This window comes from Elgaria multicarinata, chromosome 1, assembly GCF_023053635.1.
Source record: "Elgaria multicarinata webbii isolate HBS135686 ecotype San Diego chromosome 1, rElgMul1.1.pri, whole genome shotgun sequence".
NCBI lineage: Eukaryota > Metazoa > Chordata > Lepidosauria > Squamata > Anguidae > Elgaria > Elgaria multicarinata.
The window spans coordinates 181002828-181024503 of NC_086171.1; the positions used below are offsets into that span (position 1 = coordinate 181002828).

At 42.0% G+C, this 21676-nt stretch overlaps 1 protein-coding gene across 2 annotated transcripts in view; it reads left to right on the top strand.

Annotated features, from left to right (window-relative positions):
- Positions 1-21676, top strand: part of ACSS2 (acyl-CoA synthetase short chain family member 2) — a 78354-nt gene that overhangs the window by 35252 nt on the left and 21426 nt on the right. The window contains exons 4-12 of one of the 2 annotated variants that reach the window (XM_063144988.1): positions 1551-1654; positions 2333-2405; positions 3269-3344; positions 4730-4844; positions 10919-10957; positions 17298-17435; positions 18300-18470; positions 19234-19367; positions 21347-21479. In XM_063144988.1, the coding sequence (XP_063001058.1) occupies positions 1551-1654; positions 2333-2405; positions 3269-3344; positions 4730-4844; positions 10919-10957; positions 17298-17435; positions 18300-18470; positions 19234-19367; positions 21347-21479 (983 nt within the window). The remainder of the gene's footprint in view (positions 1-1550; positions 1655-2332; positions 2406-3268; positions 3345-4729; positions 4845-10918; positions 10958-17297; positions 17436-18299; positions 18471-19233; positions 19368-21346; positions 21480-21676) is intronic. The other variant, XM_063144996.1, reaches the window with a different exon arrangement.

Sequence of the window (21676 nt, forward strand, 5' to 3'; positions counted from 1 at the left end):
TACAGAATAAAAAGGTTAAAATCGTTGAATGTGTGAAGTCCTTCCCTCTTTATTGTTTACTACAACTTATTAGATTGTAAGCCTATGCGGCAGGGTCTTGCTATTTACTGTGTTATCTGTACAGCACTATGTACATTGATGGTGCTATATAAATAAATAATAATAATAATAATAATAATTTAAAATATACTTGTTTTTTTTTTAAGCGTTCTAGTTTTATTCAGGTGTTATCCTTAAAGTCAACATGTATATAATGGGGCTGAGTGTTTAGTCCCATCCCTGAGGTCATGTGGTTCTGCTTGGTTCCTCATATGTTAAAGGCAAACTTTTGCAGTGGGGAACATTTTGTATCCATGGCAGCTACTTTTGTGATTCAGAATCTTTTCCAGGCCTTTGTCCTGAATGTATGAGGGTTGGGAGTAGTTGTGTGACCTTGGGGCATAGCTAATTGGGTGGCCCCCACTATATCCATGTTGACTTTAAGGGTATCTTTATGGAAATATACAGAATATTCTTCTCAGAAGGGCTAGTTCAGTTATTATAGTGGACCAAAGTTTATATGTGATTATAACAAAGATTTTTTTTTTAAACCCACAAAGTTTCTGACATATGGCATAATGTCCTGGGGACAAAAGATTTAGAATTTAACAAACTTTCTCATCCTAAAGAGATTTTCCCAAGTAGTTCAAATCAGCCCCAGGTAGAGCTTTGCTGTTGTTTAATTTAGTGATATGCATTCAGTAAAAAATGCAATAAGATAGAAATATACAAATGGGAGAATGCAATATCACTGAAAGCAATGAGTACATTGAGAATTAATGCCTTTGTGTGTACTTTAGCAGGTCTTGTTGCATGGCTACTGGAAATATGGGAAGGGAAAGATATGTGTGGCCAAAACAATGTTGTTTTCAGCCATTTAAAAATATATCACAGATAAGGAAAGTAATTTTTTGGTAGTATCGATAAATAATGCTTAAAGTATAGTTATTGCTATGAAATAAAATGATTCTTGAAAAGAAAAATGAGGACATGTAACAATGGCTTGCATATAACATCTCATGTTGGATACATATCCAACATGAGAGAAACCTTAGATATATCTTCTAAAATGTTTAAACAAAAAAAAAATACTTTAGAAACATCTAAATCCAAAATTATGACTGGTTCCACTGCAGGGATAATCATATTTACTTATTACTGGAGCTATTTGAGAATCTACTCATTAGTGTTTGCAAAGCAACAGAGATGAAAAATTACAGTTTGCTTACTCATTACTGTGACTTAAACAAAACCAGAGTGAAGATGTTCTCTACATGCAGGTGCTTCCTGCTTTCCCATCATTGCTAACACCAGGGCAGAGGCTATGGCTTTTACCTAAGTTTCATTTGCCATCTGATCTGTTTATTAGCTTGTATTTTTGAGCCTCACACTTGCTTTCTGCAGTTTTGGCTTTATTCCTTCTCTTGGAATATGGGGCACAAGACACAGGGGTTGAATGGTGAAACTGTTCCAGCTGACTGACATGAGAGACACCTCTTTTTCTTCCACAGGTGTGAAGAAAGGAGACAGAGTTTCTATCTACATGCCAATGATCATTGAGCTGGTGGTAGCCATGCTAGCCTGTGCCAGAATTGGAGCACTTCATTCCATTGTGGTAGGAAGGAGCAATTACTCTTGGAGTGAATTATGTTCTTGTATGTCACAGGCTGCAGACTGAAACAAACAGTGATCATAATAGATAGCGGTTTGAATTAAGCTGGCTTCTTTGCCTTGTGACCTTGAATTGCTTGCGGGGTGGGGGTGGGGGCATGGAATGTCCCTTTTGACTGACCAGATTCTGGAGCAACATTTTCAGAGAGACTCTCAAGCTTCTGAATATTGTAGTGGTTTTTAAACTGTCGGGATCCTTTTCAGGTAAACATTTTTCACACTGACTTGCCTGTTTCTCTTTATATTTGTTACAACACCCCCACCCCCACCCCCGCAATGCAGAGGATTCTGTAGAGTATTCCAAGTTGTCTATTGTGAGCATGTGCGGTGTTAAAAGACAGTTATGGGCAAATTGGCTTTCAGTGACATTTGTATGCAATTCGTGATCTTTTCATTACGCAACCCATAGTAAACTTCTTTTTTAATAATAATAATAATAATAATAATAATAATAATAATAATAATAATAATAGTATCTCTAGGGGTCCCTGGAACAGAATTTTTGAAAACCACTGGGCTAATCCTTTAGAAAACTATCATTGAGTATGTCTCTATTCACATTTGCAAGTGTAATTGAAAATGCTCCAAGCTGAATGATCCTATGTGTATGTATTTTTATTAGTTTGCAGGTTTTTCAGCAGAATCCCTTTGTGAGAGGATCCTTGATTCCCACTGCTCACTTCTCATTACGGCAGGTAAAAAGGCCCTTCCTTAAACTGCAGGCCCTTTGACCTATATATCAAAATAGTTCACGCAAAAGGATGAACAATTAATGGCAACTTTTTATACTCTTCCTCTTTTTGAGAAGAGGAAGGAGTTGATACTGGGTTGAATTACAGTTCAGGAATATGTTCTGTTATTGCATAATCAGCTGGTAATATGCCAACATAATTTCTTGATAAGGTAGAGTTATATTAAAAGAGCTGCTCCATTTGGTGGCTTCTGCTACTATGAGCTGTTCTACTGTTATAAGCAATGCATTTTCAAAGATGCTAATTGGCTTTCCTGGGTACCATTTTTAAGCTGAAATCCTCTGCATATTTGCCTGAGAGCAAGCCTCACTGAAGAAGTACTTCTGAATAGTCATGCAAAGAATTGCATGGTTAATGCTGCTTCCTTAGTGTGTGATTTCAGTTTTAAAATCTCACTTGAAAACGTTTCTTTTTTCAAAAGCTTATCAACCGTAGCATGATGATACCAGCCTATATTTTAATTTCAAGGTCCCCCACCACTGCTGGCTTTTCTCCTCCCTGTCCTGTCTGTTACTGTGTTTTTAGAATGTAAGCCATAACCATGTTCTTTGTAGTACAGTTCTTTCTGATTGTTCCCTAAAGGATGCTTTTGAAAATATAAATTTGTGCCCTTTCCAAGGAGGGGGTTTCAGTGAATTATGTAGTGACTGCTGCTGTTACCCTAATTGGTCTTTGCTCTAGCAAACTTTCCCTTAATTCAGTTCCATTATTCCCAGTCCTTTTACTTTCAACCATTCCGTCCCTTTCTTCTGATGACCTTCAAGTGCTTGCAGGCTCAGTTTAATGATTCACTTACTGTTTTGCAGACGCCTTTTATAGAGGTGATAAGCTGATTAATCTGAAGCAGATAGCAGATGAAGCCTTGCAGAAATGTAAAGACAAGTAAGTCCAGTCTCATGGAATGAAGGGAATTCCCTTTGGAAGCTTTTGTTTCTTTGGGAATGTAACACATATAATTGCGGTTTCACAAATACCATAGCATTCTTGGCATAGAATTGTGGATGCATGTAAAACTCGTGAAATTATGTGCAATGTAGACCCATTCCAATGCTCCTTTTGCTAAAGTATTTAGTCTGGAACTATAATTATCAGTAGGCTATGAAGTTAAATATACCCTCAATTCAAAAGAACTGTGGAAAAGTAAGTTTCTTCTTGCATGCCAACATAATAAAATTATCTTGAATGGAAGTACTCCAGGTGATACAATGGGTTATAAGTAATAATATGAAAGATCCCGCCTGAGAAAACGCATTGCACACTTTTGATGGATTTCTCAGAAAGAAGATTGGCCAGTGCTGCAATTTTGGAATAGCTCTTTCTTCACATTGATGTGGCAATTTTGAAGAAGACCATTACATTTTGACATCTCTTTGATACAAAACATATGGATGGAAGATGTATCTCATGTGATCAGGATTTTATGCATCTCGTTCCTGGCCCAGTTCTATGTATAACTTATTTTCAAGTGCTAGCGTTTGGTAGTTATATGGAAAGGTATTTTGCTGAATATTTTCGGATTTTATGCCTTTACCAGAGATAGCTCTATGTCCTTGTGAAATATGATTAAGAGGTTTTGATGTGTCCATGACAGATTCTTGGCTACTTGTAAATACTTAGAGATGTTCTTTGGAGTACATTTTAATACTCTAATATATTAGGTTTGTCACAAATGTCCATACCATTTATCGTAGATTACAGTTATATTATATAGGCAATTGTGTCTAATATTAACCATGAAACATTGCCTGATGCCCTCTAATATAGGTACCTAGGTATTCTCTCATTGCTGTTACTCCTTTGGTAAGATAACAGGAAACTGAATAGTTGGGTGTGTGGATATGTGTATTGATCTCTGCAATCTGGTGGAATATCTGATGGTTTCGCAGTAGCAGTACAAAACAAGTGAAGAATTGGAAAGTGAGAATTTGGGGGCATTGAACCTAACAGAGGGATAAGGACTCCTGAGTATCCAGTGATGCTCTCTTCCCTTTAGTTGAGCACACCAGTGTGTCCTGCAGTGTCTGCTGAATGGAACCAGAAGTATTCATAGAATAGTAGAGTTGGAAGAGGCCATCGAGTCCAACCCCCTGCTCAATGCAGGAATGCTATGTTTTAGATACAATGTACCTTACATGCCTAATACTTTCTTGTCATCCTCAGAGGCTAAAGTTTATTGAATCAAATGAACCAAAATCTCTGGAAATGTTGTTCTTAGTTTTCATTTAAGTGGTTCCAAGTTCTTGGATTCATCTTTCCTCTCCTTGTAGGGATACCCCTCTGAAAAGGTGCATTGTGGTCAAGCATTTAGGAAGGGAAGAACTGGTGCTAGATGGGCCAAGCAGCAAATCTCCACCTCTGAAGAGAATCTGCCAGAGTGTTCAGGTAAGTTACCTGTGTAAACATGAGGAGAATTTGTTTTAGGTTTTGAGTAATTTTTGTAAAGAGAGAGAGATGATGATGATGACTGCAAGTTTCTAACTCTTCTATTGTAGAATATTGCCTCTCAAGGTTGTGCCTTCATTGTACTGGGCAATCAAGAAAAAAAATCAATATTACTAGGGGTGAGGAATCCTATTTCTTTCCCAGGTAGTCCTTGCATTGCAGTTGAGCTTTTAAATGTGCAATATGGCTGTATAACCATCACAACCACCAATTGGATAGTGCCCATGATATCACTGATGACAGGAGATATGTGCTCCTTTATCAGATAGCAGAAAAGGGGCAGGAATGAATCAACCTACTCTTCTTCCTTCCCTCTCTCCATCCCTTAGCAGCTTTCTACCATTTCAGAAACATTTCTTCTTTAGAATCTGTGTGTAGTTGAAAACATCTGGGCTTCACTTACCTGGGTAGTAAAATTAAGTTACTTCCACAACGGATACTAATCTAAAAGTGAGTGTGGGTGTTGTTCTCCAAGATGTACTGATTATTAGAGTACTGAAAACAGGACACTTTTACATCTTTTCTTGAAACTTGGGGCATGAGTTCTGCTTCCTGGAAGCAGGAAGCACTCCAGCCAAGAGCTAGTCAGGGCACCTGTCTGATGAAATAGAGGGGTGTGGGATTCCCCCATCATATTCTCAGATTGGGGCACAGGAAGTTTCCAGAAATGCACCAGTAGATGCAGAATGTGAGCTGTGTTTATTGTTCTATAGACTTTCAGCTCCATCCGACGAGAGTTTTACCGCACGCTCATTACTGGGCACTCACGAATTACTCACATGATGTTGTCTGCCTCTTGTCCATCTTCCACCTCTTCCGGCCATTATCACGTCGCAAAAAACCCCAACTCATTAAGTTCGGTTGCTGCTCTCTCCTATCGGACTGAACGGGGCTAATTACTTCCTGTTTTCAGGAAGCGACGTGGGATCGGTGACAGAAGAAGCAACAGGAGCCACACATTTGACTAGATGTGATGGGCCTTTTTATTTTCTCTTCGCTGGATGTGTTTCCCCCCCCTTTCTAATTCCTCCCATTAAACAAATAAAGAAAAGAAGTTTATGAGTGGGAAATAAACTACTGAAAGGCTCCCTATCCCTCCCCTTATGTTTATATGGATCTCCAGCTACTGTTGCAGAATGGGTCGCTCATTTGAGCGCAGCTGTGAGAGACTTCCTCCTTTACTGTAGAATTGTCCTCTGGAAAGCCCTTCTCACCGTAATGCTCTTCATTGCTGTTCAGAGTTTGCAGATCACATGCTGCTTGCACCCATCTCATTTATCATATAAATATGTTATAATCTCTGTTGTCATTACCTCCTGTATGCGAATTAGTTTATCTGTCCATTACCCTTGTTGACTTTGTGCTGCTTCATTAACACCCAGTGCTAACTAGTTTCCCTTATCACAGTTTCAGGGGAATAAAGGGGATGTATTCATCCTGGAAGGTTTCCATGAGCTCAGAGGTCCCTGGAGCTGGGCTTCTGTGTTGGAGACATTTCCTGTACAGCTAAATAACCACAATCCTGTTAAAAACTACTGACTCTTATGTACAGATTATTCGCTATCTTATCTATCTGTCTGAATTTTAATGGCCAGTGTGAGCAATATTTGGACTGGAAATTAAGTGGGAGCTTTTGTTGCTTTGGCCATGTTCTCATTGAGGTGGTAAACCTGTCTGTACGGTACTGCTTCAGACTGCAGCGATGCTCCTCAATATGAAAACAATTCCCAGGACATAGATGTCACAGAGCAGAGCTCTAGCACAGCTTTCTTCCCAACATGCTATTTTCTATATGTAAGAATGGAAAGAGAATTCCATCGTGGGAGCCCGCATCAATATACTGAAGCAAAACAGTCTAGATTAGCCTTTTCCAATGTGGTGCCCTCCAGATGTTTAAGACTACAGCTCCCATAACCCTGGACATTGACCATTCAGGTTGAGGCAGATGGGAGTTGCAGTCCACCATTTTGGGGAAGGGTAGTCTAGACAGAGGTGTACCACCTCATTGAGAACAAGGTTTCTGGTGTCAGTCAAAGCTAAAGCTTTTTATGATTTGATTACATGCCTCATATAGGTATCCTTTTTGTGTTAACAACAGCAGTGTATTGTTGACCAGGTATGATCAGGGTTGTCAACTAGTTGGGAAAGACTTGTGTAGTTGACTGTGCCCACCTAGTGTTGAGTTTTGAAATGCTGCAGCAGTGCCGTGAGACGGATCCCTAGAAAAGCAGCTCTGTAACTTATAAAGAGCACAGAGATGCAACTATGTTACATTACCTTCTTCAAATCCAGCTGTCAACCACATTTAGCTCTTTGCCGATGTCCTTCATGCAATGCATCTGTAGGGCAGAGTGGATAAAACTTTTTTTGGTAAATAAATTAGCTGCCTTTGAAGTCTGTTTTCAGATATTGGTGGTATTTTTCCTATCTCCCCCCCCCCCCCCGGTCAATTTTACAGTCTCCTCCATGGACACTTTAGTAGGGGTTGGAATTTAAGATCTTGCTTGGACTGTAAAATGACACTTAAAACAATGCAGTTTTCTTGCAAATGAGGAGTGCTGGTGGTGGGGAATCTTTTATCCTTTTTGCAAAAATACAGTTTGTGATGTAGGAGATAGTTGCATGAGGATGCGTAGTATTGTTGTTCATCTCTTCAGTACCATTTGTGATAACTGACACAGACATTTTCAAATGGCACTCATTTCTTGGGGCTTACAGAGGAGAGTATGTATCTCAAGTCTGTACTACTAGGAAGTGATATGCCTCAACATGTTTAATGTGTGTTTAAAGTGTGTGTATGTGTACACTGTTTACCCAGGCAGCCCATCCTAGTCAAGAGATAAGCCTCTGCCATTCTACGTCCATTTCAGCTCTTTGTAGAGTTGCTATTGCATCAAAGTCTTCCAGTAACAAGATGCAAATGAAGGATGCAAGATGTGAATTGAAGACAGATGCTTGCAATCTTCTCACCAGGTGTTGTTGTTCCTAACTGTTATTGCAGAATTATCTTTCGAGGCCTAGTGATGTTTCCTGGTGCTTACCAGCAGGGCTGTTAAGCAGAGTGATTTAGGTTTGTAGGAACCTGTGGTCTAGTGTCCCCCATTCCTCTAGCACAGTGGTTCCCAAACGTTTTCAGGTCACCGCCCCCTTGGTTCCACAAACTCATGCCCAGCACCCCCCTACCCTACCCTATAAAAATCATTATTCAGAATAGTGGTTTTCAACGACCCACCAAGGAAGATAATAACAATAAAATTCAAAACACTAACAATTAATTGAATACTTTATTCAAAATCCAATTGGTGTGCCCTGCCATGCTGGCTGCAAACAGAGGCATTCGCTCCCTTTTCCCTCCCTCCCTCGGCAAGCCTGGGGCAGGTGCTTCCCATTTAGAGGGGATTCTAGGAGTTGAAGGACTTTTTTCTGTCTAAACATGCATAAAATTGTGCCTTTAACTTATCATGTCAAACTGGCATGAATACAGGAATCAAATAGGATTTCCTTCTTCAGTGGAACACACTTACTTAGGAGTAAGCACCATTTTATTATAGGAAAGGATAATGTATTTTAATTAAAATTTTAAAATAATTATCTGGACCTGGTACAGTGTTTTCCTATGGAAAATCTGGCTGCGACTGAAGTAGAGGGGCACTAATTTTACTGTACTTATTGTCTTTAAATATGGTTAAATATCCCACAGTTACCTTGCTAGTCTATTTCTACAATTCATTTTCTCCTGTCTTTTCTTCAACCTCTCTTCGTTTTCAGGCTGAATCCTATGCACATTTACCTCAGAGTAAGTTCTATTGATCTCAGTGGGGCTTACTTCTGAGTAGACATACTTAGGATTGTGTTGCAGCTCTGTTTTTATGGTGATACAAGATACACACATACCATGTTTACCAAAAGAACGCTTGAAAAAAGGGGGTTGGACACCCTGAAACAAGCAAGGGTAGATAGGAATGGTTTCAGCAAGCATTCTGGAAAAAGGTGATGCTGAATCTTCTTTAGCCAGGAAGGACCTGGGGAATTGCCATTCTCTCTCCCTCCCCCTTTTCTTTTCTCTCCCAATCCTGTTGTAGTCCAGATTTTTTGGGGGGTGGGAGCACACACAGACACACAGCATCTCTCTCTCTCTCTCTCTCTCTCTCTCTCTCTCTCTCTCTCTCCAACCCCCCCTCCCTCCAAGCCCCACCCTCTCTCCAACCCCCCTTCCCCCAAGCCTCACCCCAATCTGCAACTCTTGACAGGCGAAGGGAGCCTGGTGATAACTTGCAGCAGCACAAGCAGTCCTGCTCCCCACCCAGCCTGCCGGCTGACTGCTGTTCTTAGCAGCTGTCTGCCACCTGCCGTCCTCCACATGCTCCTTCCTCTCCGCCACATGGCTGCTGCTCCCGCCTTGTGCAGCAACTATCTCGAGAGGTCTGCTGGGGCAGCTTGTAGAGGGAGCAGCTCTGGCCGAGGGAGCGAGCGAGCGAGCAGGCGGCGGTGGCTCCAGCAGGAAAGAAGCCCTGGGCCCTCCTAGGCAGGAGAAGAGTAGGCAGAGCAGCTGAATTTGCCGCTGTTTCCTGCTCTGCTGCCTCCTGTGGGCGCTTCCCCACCCCCTACTTTTGGTGGGGCTGCTGTGGGCTTGAGATAGGAGGAGAGAGCGGCTGCATGAGCAAGAAAGTCCTTCCTCAGCAGGAGCGGTGTGGGGAGAGCGGCTGAATTTGCCGCTCTTTCCTGCTCGGTCCCTGGGTTTTAGGACCTTCTAGAGAGACTACCTCGAGCGCCCCCCGCCGCCCCTTTGCCTGTTAGCGCCCCCTGCCAGCGCCCCCCTGCCGTCCCTTTGCCTCTTAACGCCCCCTATGCAATCCCACCGCCCCCAAGGGGGCGATACCGCCCACTTTGGGAACCACTGCTCTAGCATGTTGCGGTCAGACTTCAGCATTGCAGGATCTACTTACCTTTGTACTAGAACCCTGAGATTCACCAACCCGAATCAGGTGGGAAATAGTGGGGAATGGACATACTATTAGAATTAATGAATAGAAGTTTCTAAGTACATGCTTAGTCCAGGAATTCGTTTTCAGTTCTAGCACTAAGCTCACTGCCCTTTCACATACCAACCCACTCCTGATTTCCCTTGAGCTTTCTTTGTTTCAGCCGTCTAATTTAGTAAGTGGAATGGGGGTGGGTGGGGGGAGAGAGAAAAAGCCTTGTGGATCTACTGCAGATCACCCAGAAATCTACCAGTAGATCTGCTCTACCTTCTGCCCACCCTTTAGGACATGAGGTCTGCCTGCTGGTGTGTGTGTGTGTTTCTTATCTGGATTCAGTCAAGATCCACAGATTGGTAGCAAAGAGGGATATGTCAGAAGAGACAGTAAAGGTGTAGCAACAGATAGGTTTGCTGTTCGAGCCTATGTTACAGTTTTGATTAAAAAAATGGCAGGAAGTTCTATGGCACATAGATGGAAAGTGTATGAGGGTAAGTCTCTTACAGCTTTTGGGTTTGACCTGGCTGATGGAAGTTTCTTCATAATTGGGGTTCTTTATAAAGCCTGCAGTATTCATAACCAATATTGTGATCATGGATCATGAATAATTATTAGCATCACTATGAATATTATTTCTTAGGCCTTTAATTCCTTGCTACCTATGCTTTTGGTCTTGAACAAGAATCTCCATTCAAAAGCTAACTGACCGGGTAATTTTTTAGGCAAGAACACAGTCTGTGGATTCATGCATTCACACATGCAGGTGTCCCTGGGTTCTGTATGTAGGAAGAAAATCTCTGGAATGGAGCCAGCTGAGAAGAATAGTGAGACACTGATCTGTTGCCTGAGCCTTTGCTTTGCAGTTCTTCTTTTGCGTCCTAGAAGAAGGGCTTTTTCAACCACGACGCACACTGTGTTGGTCTCTCGTAGTGCATATCCCCCATCTTTGCCAGCATGGCATTTTAAAACACGCAGGAGCCCAGTTCAACTTTTCTTCTTCTCAAATCTTATATCCTCTTTGTGGATTTTTAACAGGAAAAAAAGACCGAGAGCTCAAAGAAAATCCATCCCAAGGTATTTACTGTGTAACAGACGTTTTCTCTCGGCGTTCCTTTGCTCTGCTTTCCCCTTCCAGCACTCCTCCTCTCTTTATCTGCTCTTTCACTCTCACTGCACGGCAACGTGTGGCCTCCTAACCCCATTTCCAGCACTTGCATGTTAGTCATAGACATCACTGTCCCAAGGGGTGGAAAGGAACGTCGTGCTACATGCCACTGGCCTGAGACTACTGAGGAGGGACAGTGACTCTGTTGTAGTGCTAACACTTTTTAGCATCTCCTATATTTACCTAGAATTTAAATGTTTTTTTTTTTTAAAAAAAGGTGTGTCTGGCTCTTTAAATTATTACCGTATTTCTTCGATTGTAAGACACCATCGATTGTAAGACGCACACTAATTTCAGTACCACCAACAGAACCCCCCAAGACACACCCGTGATTCTAAGATGCACCCCATTTTTAGAGATGTTTATATGGGAAAAAAAGTGTGTCTTAGAATTGAAGAAATAGGGTAGATCCCTTAGGAAATATCTATTGCTGGAGCTGCCTGCTGGAGTCCTAAAATGAGGTTGATAATACACAGCATATTCATGCTGAATGGCTTGATGCCACTTTCAGGAGTTCAATGTGCTTTGACCTATATCTTCAATTGAGACAGGTTTTTTGGCTTGGGAACTAGCCTGTCTTGTGCTTCCATCCTGGTAATTGAGCCAGCTCTACAGGCATCATACAAATAGCCCATGCTTGATTGTAAGAGGTTGAAATGTGCATTATTGTACTCCTTCCCTGTTATTAATGCAGTTGAAATGATTGCAGGTACTAGTTCCTCTGGTAGTCATGTTTTGGATTCTGTGCTTTCCTGTTCCCTCTTGTTGAGGATAGTCTTATGATGCTTGCACAACATAACAGTACACTGAAAAGCTGGTATTGGGGAAAAAATTGCAGCAAGATCAATGCTAAATAGCACCCAACTGCACAAAATCTGAATAACAGACAAGACAGCAGGGTAGAATATGATAGGAATTATAATATGAAAGAAATTATAACAAGATTGAACTATACAACAATGTCAGTATACATATCAGAGTAACAGTTACAGAAAACAGGTTAAGAACATAAGAGCCATGCTGGATCAGACCAAGGGTCCACCTAGTCCAGCACTCTGTTCACACAGTGGCCAACCAGCTGTTGACCAAGGACCAACAAGGCAGGACATGGTGCAACAGTACCCTCCCACCCATGTTCCCCCAGCAACTGGTGCACACAGGCTTATGAATTGGCAATGAATCGCTGAGCGAGAACAAACTTTGCAGGACTCTGGATTTTACACCACTAATAAGCTTGTGCTGACCATGAGAGAAAGGTGAGGCAATTCTTAAATTGTTTCTTGGTGCCAAAACATCTTTAAATGTCCTCCAGGTTGGATTGACTCAAATCCCAGGCAAATTTCCGGAAAGCTTCAGGGGTGGTGAGTTTTTTGAGCAGCTTTCTCCCATGGCACAAGCTTATTGGTAGTGTAACTATACCAAGGTTCTGAGGAAGCTGCGGCAAAACAGGTGTAAAATCCAGAGTCCTGTAAAGTTTTCTCTCACTCAGCAAATCATTGCTAATTAATGAACCTGTTTTCTGTAACTATTACTCTGATATGTATACTGATGTTGCTGTTCCATATAGCTTGTTGCATAGTTCAGTCTTGTTTTAATTTCTTTCATATTACATTAGTCCTTTTACCCCACTGTGGCCGTAGCTAGACCTAAGGTTTATTCCAGGATCATCCCGGGTTCATCCCTGCCTGAGCGCTGGATGCCCTGTGTGGCACTTAGATGAACAGGTTTGACCCCAGGACAATCCTGGGATAAACCTTAGGTCTAGATACGGCCACAGTGGGGTAAAAGGACTAATGTAATATGAAAGAAATGAGGTCTTGCCTGTTATTCAGATTTTGTGCAGTTGTGTGCTGTTTAGCCTTGCTCTTGCTGTGTTCTTGCAACTGCTGCCTCTGTTTCGTATTTCCATTGGGGAAAAAACTTGTTAAGTATTTGTTTATAGGCATCAATCAACATTGTATATTGCACTGGTACTATGGCAAATCTGAATATTAACTTTTCAAAACTGATGTACTTTGGAAGGAGGGTTGTTTGGTGGGACAGGATGTTGCAATTCACAAGTTAACTGTTAAAGAGAGATTTTTTTTAAAAAAAACACCCAACATGCACTGTATGGGTAAGTTGCTACCTTTTCATAGAGGTGGTTTTGTGCCTCCTTTCCAAAGTTTTATAAGCTTTGGCATTAAATGTTCAAAGGGGGTGGGAGAATCCGACGGAGACTTTCATGCGGATATCCTGTTCCTGGTAGCACAAGTACTGCTGCTCCTTGTACAAACTTTCCATGCAAGCACTTTGGAATGACCCAAGTTTTGTGTGTTCTCTGCTACCTAGATAAGAATGTTCAAAGATGATTCCGTAAATTAAATGGGAATTGAGTCAATAATTCTGTGCTTGTTTCCTTGTTCTGCCTTGTAACTCTCAAAATAAACTTGGTTTGTTCAGACCAACCAACTTCAAACCGATGTTTACGATACTGACTTGTTTGGGTGTAAATAATATTTAGATGTAATAATACTGTGGCTAAACCAGATGTAACTAGGAGAGAAACTGTGGAAAAAATGTTTAATTTACATGTTATATTATGTGCATACTCAAGGATCCACACTCATTGCTCCTTTAGCACTGGCTCTTGCATTAATGTCTGCCAGAGCATAGTAGTGCCACGAGTTAATACATTTGTTAAATAATTAGCAGGACTGTAAGCTCGAAGCATTTGCCCAAATAGAGGCTTCCTGCTGCATCTCTGCCTGATTTACTTCTCTAGCCTGGACTCCTTGCAACCAGTTTCTGCAAGGGAAGCTAATTCTGATGTTTCTCAGTATTAGGTACAATTCAGTTTTGCATCTTTGCATGAGTCTTTGCTCAGGTTTGCACCCTTTTAGTGAAATGGCAAAACTGATGTAAGGGGCTCATGCAGAAATATGAGAGGAGGGGTCCTCTAGAACTGTGTAATTCCTATTCTTGTAGCCAGCCAACTTTACTTTCTCAGCAATAGGAGCAATGTGTGCCTTCAGTTTTAATTCAGAAAAAAAGTGTGCCTCAATGAGCACTCCAGAAAACAGTGGCCTGATGCTTATGCTGAATGGTGCCGCATGAGGTGTTGCCTATGATTGCTTGGCTGCTAAACAGTGACAGCAGAGGTTCCATTGTAATGGGCTTTTTGCTTAGCTTCTAGCTGTCTGCTCTCCTGGCATGTCCATCTCAAAGCTTCAGATGAAAGCTTCATGTGGAAGTCGGCTCCATAGGAATTAATGGCACTTCATTCAGAGTAATTATATTTAGGAATAGGACACTAATGTGCAGAATACTCCACATAAGATAATATCTGGTGCTTTTGGATTTCCATTGGATAGCAAAGTTGCTGTCCCTATATGACTTGGAAGGGGTTGATGATCGGAAAGGCTTTTGATGGTACTGAAGGCAAATGGCTGCATGCCAGTGGACTTTGCAATGGCCTTAAGTCACGGATAAGCACCCTGGGGCTATTCAGATGTTTTTGATTACAACTCCCATCAGACTACCCAATTTAGCCAGTGGTCAAGGATTATAGGAGTTGTAATCCAACACCTTTGGTGGGCACTGGGTTGTCTACGCTCTTAGGCATAAGATTCTCTTCAAGGCCTTATGCAAGAGGAAATTTGTCTCAGGGTGGGACAGCTTATTTGACCACAAAGAGCCAGAGTGGCTCAGTTCAGACAACACATTAGTCAACGCAGTGTGAAAACTCCACTCAGCAGTTGAGTTTTTAGGGGATACTCACCACACAACATGTTCTAACTGCACCATTGTGTGACTGTGGGCTACCATGGAGTTGAGTAAAATTCAACATGATGTTTGAGCGACAGTTCCTCCACCCTCTCTCCTCCTATGGTCCTCCCTATGGCATCCCATCAGCCAATGATGCAAAAAACAATACCGGTGGCTCTCCTAGAGCAGCATACGGTCCTTTCACCGCTCTTGCCAGAGAACTCTGTAGCTAGTGGGAAAAGTCAACTCAACACAACAGAAAACTCCATGGAGCCCAACACGCAACACAACAGTTATGCAGAAACTCTCCTCTGCACAGCGTGGATATCTGCGTGGAGGGTTTTCCAAGAAACAACAACCCTGCACCGTTGTGTGGAGTTTTCATGCCAGACAATACATTTCTCAATTGTGGTGTAAAAACTCCACTGTGGAGTTCTAAAACCACCATTGAGAAATGTGTTGTCTGAACTGAGCCAATGAATGCAAAGCAAGAATGTTTAATTTCTCTATGATATATAATATCATTAAAATGTGCATGCATTTGCATACGAGTGTTAAGGACCAGAATTAGTAATGGACTTGCTGCATGCACTGGTCTTGGAGTGGTTGTTTCCGTTTGGGTTGTAAAACTACTGGGTGACAGTTCTCAGTATGGCTGGAAGCTGATCGTTGAAGAGAACCGTTGTGGTGCGATGGCTCAGAGACTGATCTCCCAGCCTGGACGAATTTTGCGTCTTCCATGAACTGTCTAAGTTATCCATCTCCAACATGCGGTCTTCCAGCTAGGTCAGACTTCAAATCCCATCATTCTCATTGGCATGGCCATTGGCCATGAAGGCTGGGAATGATGGGAGTTGCAGTTCAACTGATCTGAAGGGCACCAGGTTGGGGGAAACTGCTCTGAGTGATAGCCAAACTATTCTCTCTGGGGCTCAGCGCAGTTTCTCTGGGGATGATAATAATACTGCTCTCCTTCATAAGAGTTTGTTTTATTTATTCAAAATATGATATCCTGGTTTTCTATCACAGTTGGCTGCAAGGTGGCCAGCAGGAACAAAAGCGCCACAAATCCAAACAAGTGACAAAAATGCAGCCAATTGAGTTGTTGCAAGGACGACAAAAAGTTATTATGCAGGAAATGTTTTGGACAGTAGATAGTGATTGATACACACACACAGAGAGAGTCTGATTCCTATTGACCTTCATGGGTGAGGTTTTTTTGCTTGCTAAAACTGCACTCTGCTAAAGAGAGGAGTTAAAAGGCATGTTGTGTCTCATTTGCATGTTTCAGAAGAATTTGATTTTCCAAGTCTTTCTTGACTGCCATGTGTAAGCTTCCTTTCCTGAACTAACTGTGTGTCGTATGACCACAGTTGTATTTACGGAAAAATCAAACCAAAGTGGTGTGAGTAATGCTAAATTTGGCAGAGATTGCTTGAGGCGCTCATCTTGAAGATACTGAAACCATTTTTTAAAAACAACAACACAGTCTTCATCTGTTGCTATTTCTATCAATTTTGAAATAAATATTTGTGCATTGAACATTGGATTGGATCCAGATTTAGTCATGCTTTAAGTAGTCCAATTGAAATCAATAGAGCTTAAGTTAACCATGACTAATTTGTCCCATAGATTTCAGTGGGCCTATTAGAAGCATAGCTAAATTTGGATCCAAACCATTGTTGAGAGGAAAATGTAGTTATAGATGGGTGGGGGAGAGGGGGACAAACAATTTAAAATGCTTTAAAATTATGTGAACAGAAAACGAACAGGACAAAAGTAAGAATGCAATAGCATATGAATGCAGGTATAACTATGACATTTTTCTAGTACTAGCCCTAAATATTTACCTTTTACATTCACTAAAGCCAAGTGTGCTGACCTGGTGAAGATTATTGCTGATCCATAGGACTGTTGGTTGACAGAATTCTAGTTTTTTTTAAAAAAAACTTTTGTCACAGACCTTCTTTTGATCTTGGGCAGCCTAGTTCCACATTTGTAAAATCCCTACTTCACTGGATTGTTGTGATGGTAGACACACAGGTTGTGTAGAACTTGCAAATTAAATTTATATGTAAATGATAAACAACAGTTGTAGCAAATACATTTTCCCTATGTTCCTTATATGCACCTCTCAAGCTCTGTCAATTATTCTATAGCTTTATATGTAAGGAAAAAATGCTGCTTTTAAGAACAGGAATATTACTATCAAGGCAAACCCTAGGATACTTAAATTAATGGCATCACAGCTGTAAGTTATGAGATAAAGCAGGTTTAAGCAGATGCCACTGTGTGTTACTCTTTGGTAATCCTTCTGCAGCCAATAAAGAGGGAAAATACTCAAAAATAACCAGAAATGGTGAAATAGAGCTTTGCTTCAAAAAGCAAAATGGGTTAGGGGTTCTGTGACTGTGAAACTGTCTTCAGTTAAAGTGAAGCGATTGCCCCACCCCCTCCAGTCTCTCTCTCTCTATCATGCCTCTTACTGTGTGGTTTCTTCAGATTCCTTGGAATTCAGAAGTTGACCTTTGGTGGCATGACATTATGAAAAACGCTAGCAAGGAGTGTGAGCCTGTCTGGTGTGATGCAGAAGACGAATTGTTTGTTCTCTATACCAGTGGGTCAACTGGGAAGCCCAAGGTATGTTGCTTTATTCTGGGCTAATACCAAAGTGGAGAGTTATTGCTTATTGTCAAATTGCACTCTGTTACCACACTGCTATGTTTTCAGCATTTGTGTATTGCTCAATGGCCTTTATTGTATCAGAATGCAGGAACAGGTTTGGTGAGGGAGTAAGGGTACTGCTCTTGCTTATCTTTGCTATCAGCTTCATCTTTGCACACTCACTCAGGAGCAGCATAGTGAGAATGACGTCTAAGTAAGCATGCATAGGATTGCACTGCGTGTCTCCCAACAAGCTGACAGTTCTCTTATCATCCACCATCTTGAAAGTGTGCCTAAGTATTCTAAGCCAAAATGAAAATGATGATAATTTCATATTGTTTAATAACTATATGTTGTTATTAATTCATTCGTTCATTTGTTTATTGCATTTCTGTACGACCCAGTAGCTGAAGCTCTCTAGGTTGTTCACAAAACAAAAAGCCATAAAATACAATAACAACAGAAGTGTGTGTGTGTGTTTGTGTTTGTATACACATCATTGTATAATGATGTTGTCTAATTTTTGGTTGAACCTGGGGTAGGTGCTGCTATTTCCACATCTTAATTATGAAACTGCAAGTAAACATTACAGAGAAATATCACTTTGTGCTGGTGTTTCCCTGTAAAACATCACCATACTGATTTCCTCTTGTGTCCATGAACTACAATGTAATTAATTATCAATCTAAAGATAGATATTTCTTGCTCTCATTCTGAAGTCTTACAGATGTATATGGCTAGTCCCGTAGTACTTAGGAAAATTAGTGTGGGTGTATGCCTCCCCACCCACATCGGTTTAAACACTGGCTCTTTGTAGACATTGTGTGTTCTGTATTTCAGGGTGTTGTACATACAATAGGTGGATATATGATCTTCACTGCCGCTACCTTTAAGTATGTGTTCGATTACCATCCTGAGGACATTTACTGGTGCACAGCTGACATTGGATGGATAACAGGCCATTCCTACCTCACATACGGACCCTTGGCAAATGGGGCAACCAGCATCTTAGTAAGTTCTGTGATAAGGTGTAGCTGCATGGCAGGCATGGGAAACTCTTTCAGCTTGGGGGTCAAATTCAATTTTGAAGACATTCCCAAGAGCTGCGTTCCAGTGGTGGGCGGGGCAAAAAGGTTGGGGCTGAAAATACAGAAAAGATTAGGATGTTCTAGTTCGAAACTCTTACTACCAGTAACTAAACCTCAGGAGAGCATTTCAGTCTTTTATAATGGAGAAGAAACTGCATAAAAGCCAGAAAATCAGCAGACACTTGGTGGTTGGAAGAAAGGGGATGAAGCCAGGGGAAGGGCCATCTGGGAACCATGGAGGACTGGATTGGGACTTCAGGAGGGCTGGATTGGGGCCTAAGTCCCCCAACCCTGCTATATGGGAAGGGGGTAGCTAGAGGCCTTTCCAGACCTACAAACACCAGGCTTGAATGTCTTGATGGACATTAAAGGCATTTGTCAATCACATAGTATCTTGGTTAGCAATGGGTGAGGGAGCAGCTGAACGGTGTGGATGACTAAAGGTAAGTGTGGCTCCCAGAAACGCATTTTGCACTGAGGTCCAGTGCTGATCAGAACAAAGGAGAATCTTTCCTTGAACTGAAAGGTGGAAGATGGAGTCCCAGGGTGCCTCTCCTCTTCTTTCTGCAATAGGGGTCCTCTGGGCTGAGCCCTCTTATGTGGGTTATAGGAACACTGTAGGGCTGCAAACATATGCTGAAAGCACAACAGTGGAGGCCATGCTAATGACTATGTCTTCTGCTCAGTTTGAAGGGCTCCCTATTTACCCAGATGTTGACCGTATGTGGAGCATCATTGATAAGTACAAGGTGACCAAGTTCTACACAGCACCTACTGCCATTCGCCTCCTCATGAAGTATGGAGATGAACCTGTCAAGAAGTAAGCATGACTCTTGGTAACAGGGGTTGCTGTTTGCTAATAAACTCCCAGAATGTGCATTAGAAGGTGTGAAGTACTGGACCAGGACTGTAGGGCAAAGCAAACAATCCCAGCCCTTTCCCCCAGGCACCTAGTTTTGGGGTACATGTTTATTCCTAACTTGCATTTGCTCTAGATGATGTGGATCCAGGGAAAAGGGGAAAGGAATAAAATTTGGCTGGAACTTACTGCTTAGTTGGAGCAGGGAATGTCTGTTTGAATCTCATCCAAATTACTATACTCGCCATTGCTAGCTCTTGAGATTGGCAACTGCAGTGCCTTAGTGAAGATCTATGGCTCACTGGAAGAGCATGTATTTTTAGTGCAGAAGGTTCCAGGTTCAATTCCCAACATCTTTGCTAGCAGGGCTAGAAAAGGCCTATGATATTAAACAGCTGTTGACAGACACTCCGGGCTTTATCCATCAATAGTCTGTCTCATAGAATCATAGAATAACAGAGTTGAAAGGGGCCTACAAGGCCATCGAGTCCAACCCCCTGCTCAATGCAGGAATCCACCCTAAAGCATCCCTGACAGATGGTTGTCCAGCTGCCTCTTGAAGGCCTCTAGTGTGGGAGAGCCCACAACCTCCCTAGGTAACTGATTCCATTGTCGTACTGCTCTAACAGTCAGGAGGTTTTTCCTGATGTCCAGCTGGAATCTGGCTTCCTTTAACTTGACCCCGTTATTCTGTGTCCTGCACTCTGGGAGGATCGAGAAGAGATCCTGGCCCTCCTCTGTGTGGCACCCTTTTAAGTATTTGAAGAGTGCTATCATGTCTCCCCTCAATCTCCAGGCTAAACATGCCCAGTTCTTTCAGTCTCTCTTCATAGGGCTTTGTTTCCAGACCCCTGATCATCCCGGTTGCCCTCCTCTGAACACACTCCAGCTTGTCTGCGTCCTTCTTGAATTGTGGAGCCCAGAACTGGACGCAATACTCTAGATGAGGCCTAACTAGGGCCGAATAGAGAGGAACCAGTACCTCATGTGATTTGGAAGCTATACTTCTATTAATGCAGCCCAAAATAGCATTGGCCTTTCTTGCAGCCATATCGCACTGTTGGCTCATATTCAGCTTGTGATCTACAACAATTCCAAGATCTTTCTAGTTTGTAGTATTGCTGAGCCAAGTATCCCCCATCTTGTAACTGTGCCTTTGGTTTCTATTTCCGAAATGTAGAACTTGGCATTTATCCCTATTAAATTTCGTTCTGTTGTTTTCAGCCCAGCACTACAGCCTATCAAGATCACTTTGAAGTTTGCTTCTGTCTTCCAGGGTATTAGCTATCCCACCCAATTTTGTGTCATCTGCAAATTTGATAAGCGTTCCCTGCACCTCCTCGTCCAAATCATTAATAAAAATGTTGAAGAGCGCTGGGCCCAGGACGATATAAGGCAGTTCATAAGCATCATCAGATGAGCATTTTATGGCATATTTGTTACTGGCCACTCACGGATGTTCGTGGATCCTTTTAACAATGGCGTCTGTCTCCAGTGCATCTCTCGCTCCTTTACTCAGTTTTAGAGTCACAAAATAAACCTCTTTTAATCTAACTCTTCTGCGGTTGTGCTATAAAATGCCCACTAGAGAGCGCCGTCCCCATTGAAATTTACAGGCCACCTGGCCGCTGGTCTCTTCTCCGTGAAAAGTGCTCGTTTCAAATGTGGAAGAGAACCAGAAAGAGAGCCTGCGGCAAGGAAACATGATCCCCCACATCCATCTAATGATCCTCCATGTGACACTAGTCTCCTTAAATTCCCCATTTGACCACATAAAAGAGTTGTGGATTTCTGGAAATATTGTCCTCATCTGTCTAGCAAGTGTTGCCTATGGTGTATCACATCCTTTTTCAAGGGCTACCTCTGGAACAGGGCTACAAATCAATTTAGTTTTAATGTAGAGGATTTTGCTTTTTCAACCTATTTGCTTCTTATGGCAGGCACAGCAGGAAGTCCCTGAAGGTGCTAGGGACAGTCGGAGAGCCCATAAACCCAGAAGCTTGGCTATGGTACTATAGGGTGGTTGGTGAAGAACGATGCCCAATAGTGGATACCTTCTGGCAGACAGAGACTGTAAGTTCTTTGCCACTAGCCCACCTCATTTATTCCCAAGGTACAAAGGGAGGTGTTTGTTTGTGGGGGTGCTGGGGGTCCCCTACTCGCCGAGCACTGGTTTTCAAGCTTTAACCTGCGAACTTGCTATGGCCAATCTGATACTATGTAAGTGCTGTTGCTGGAGTTTGCATTGGTGCCACCTAATAAGGCATTTT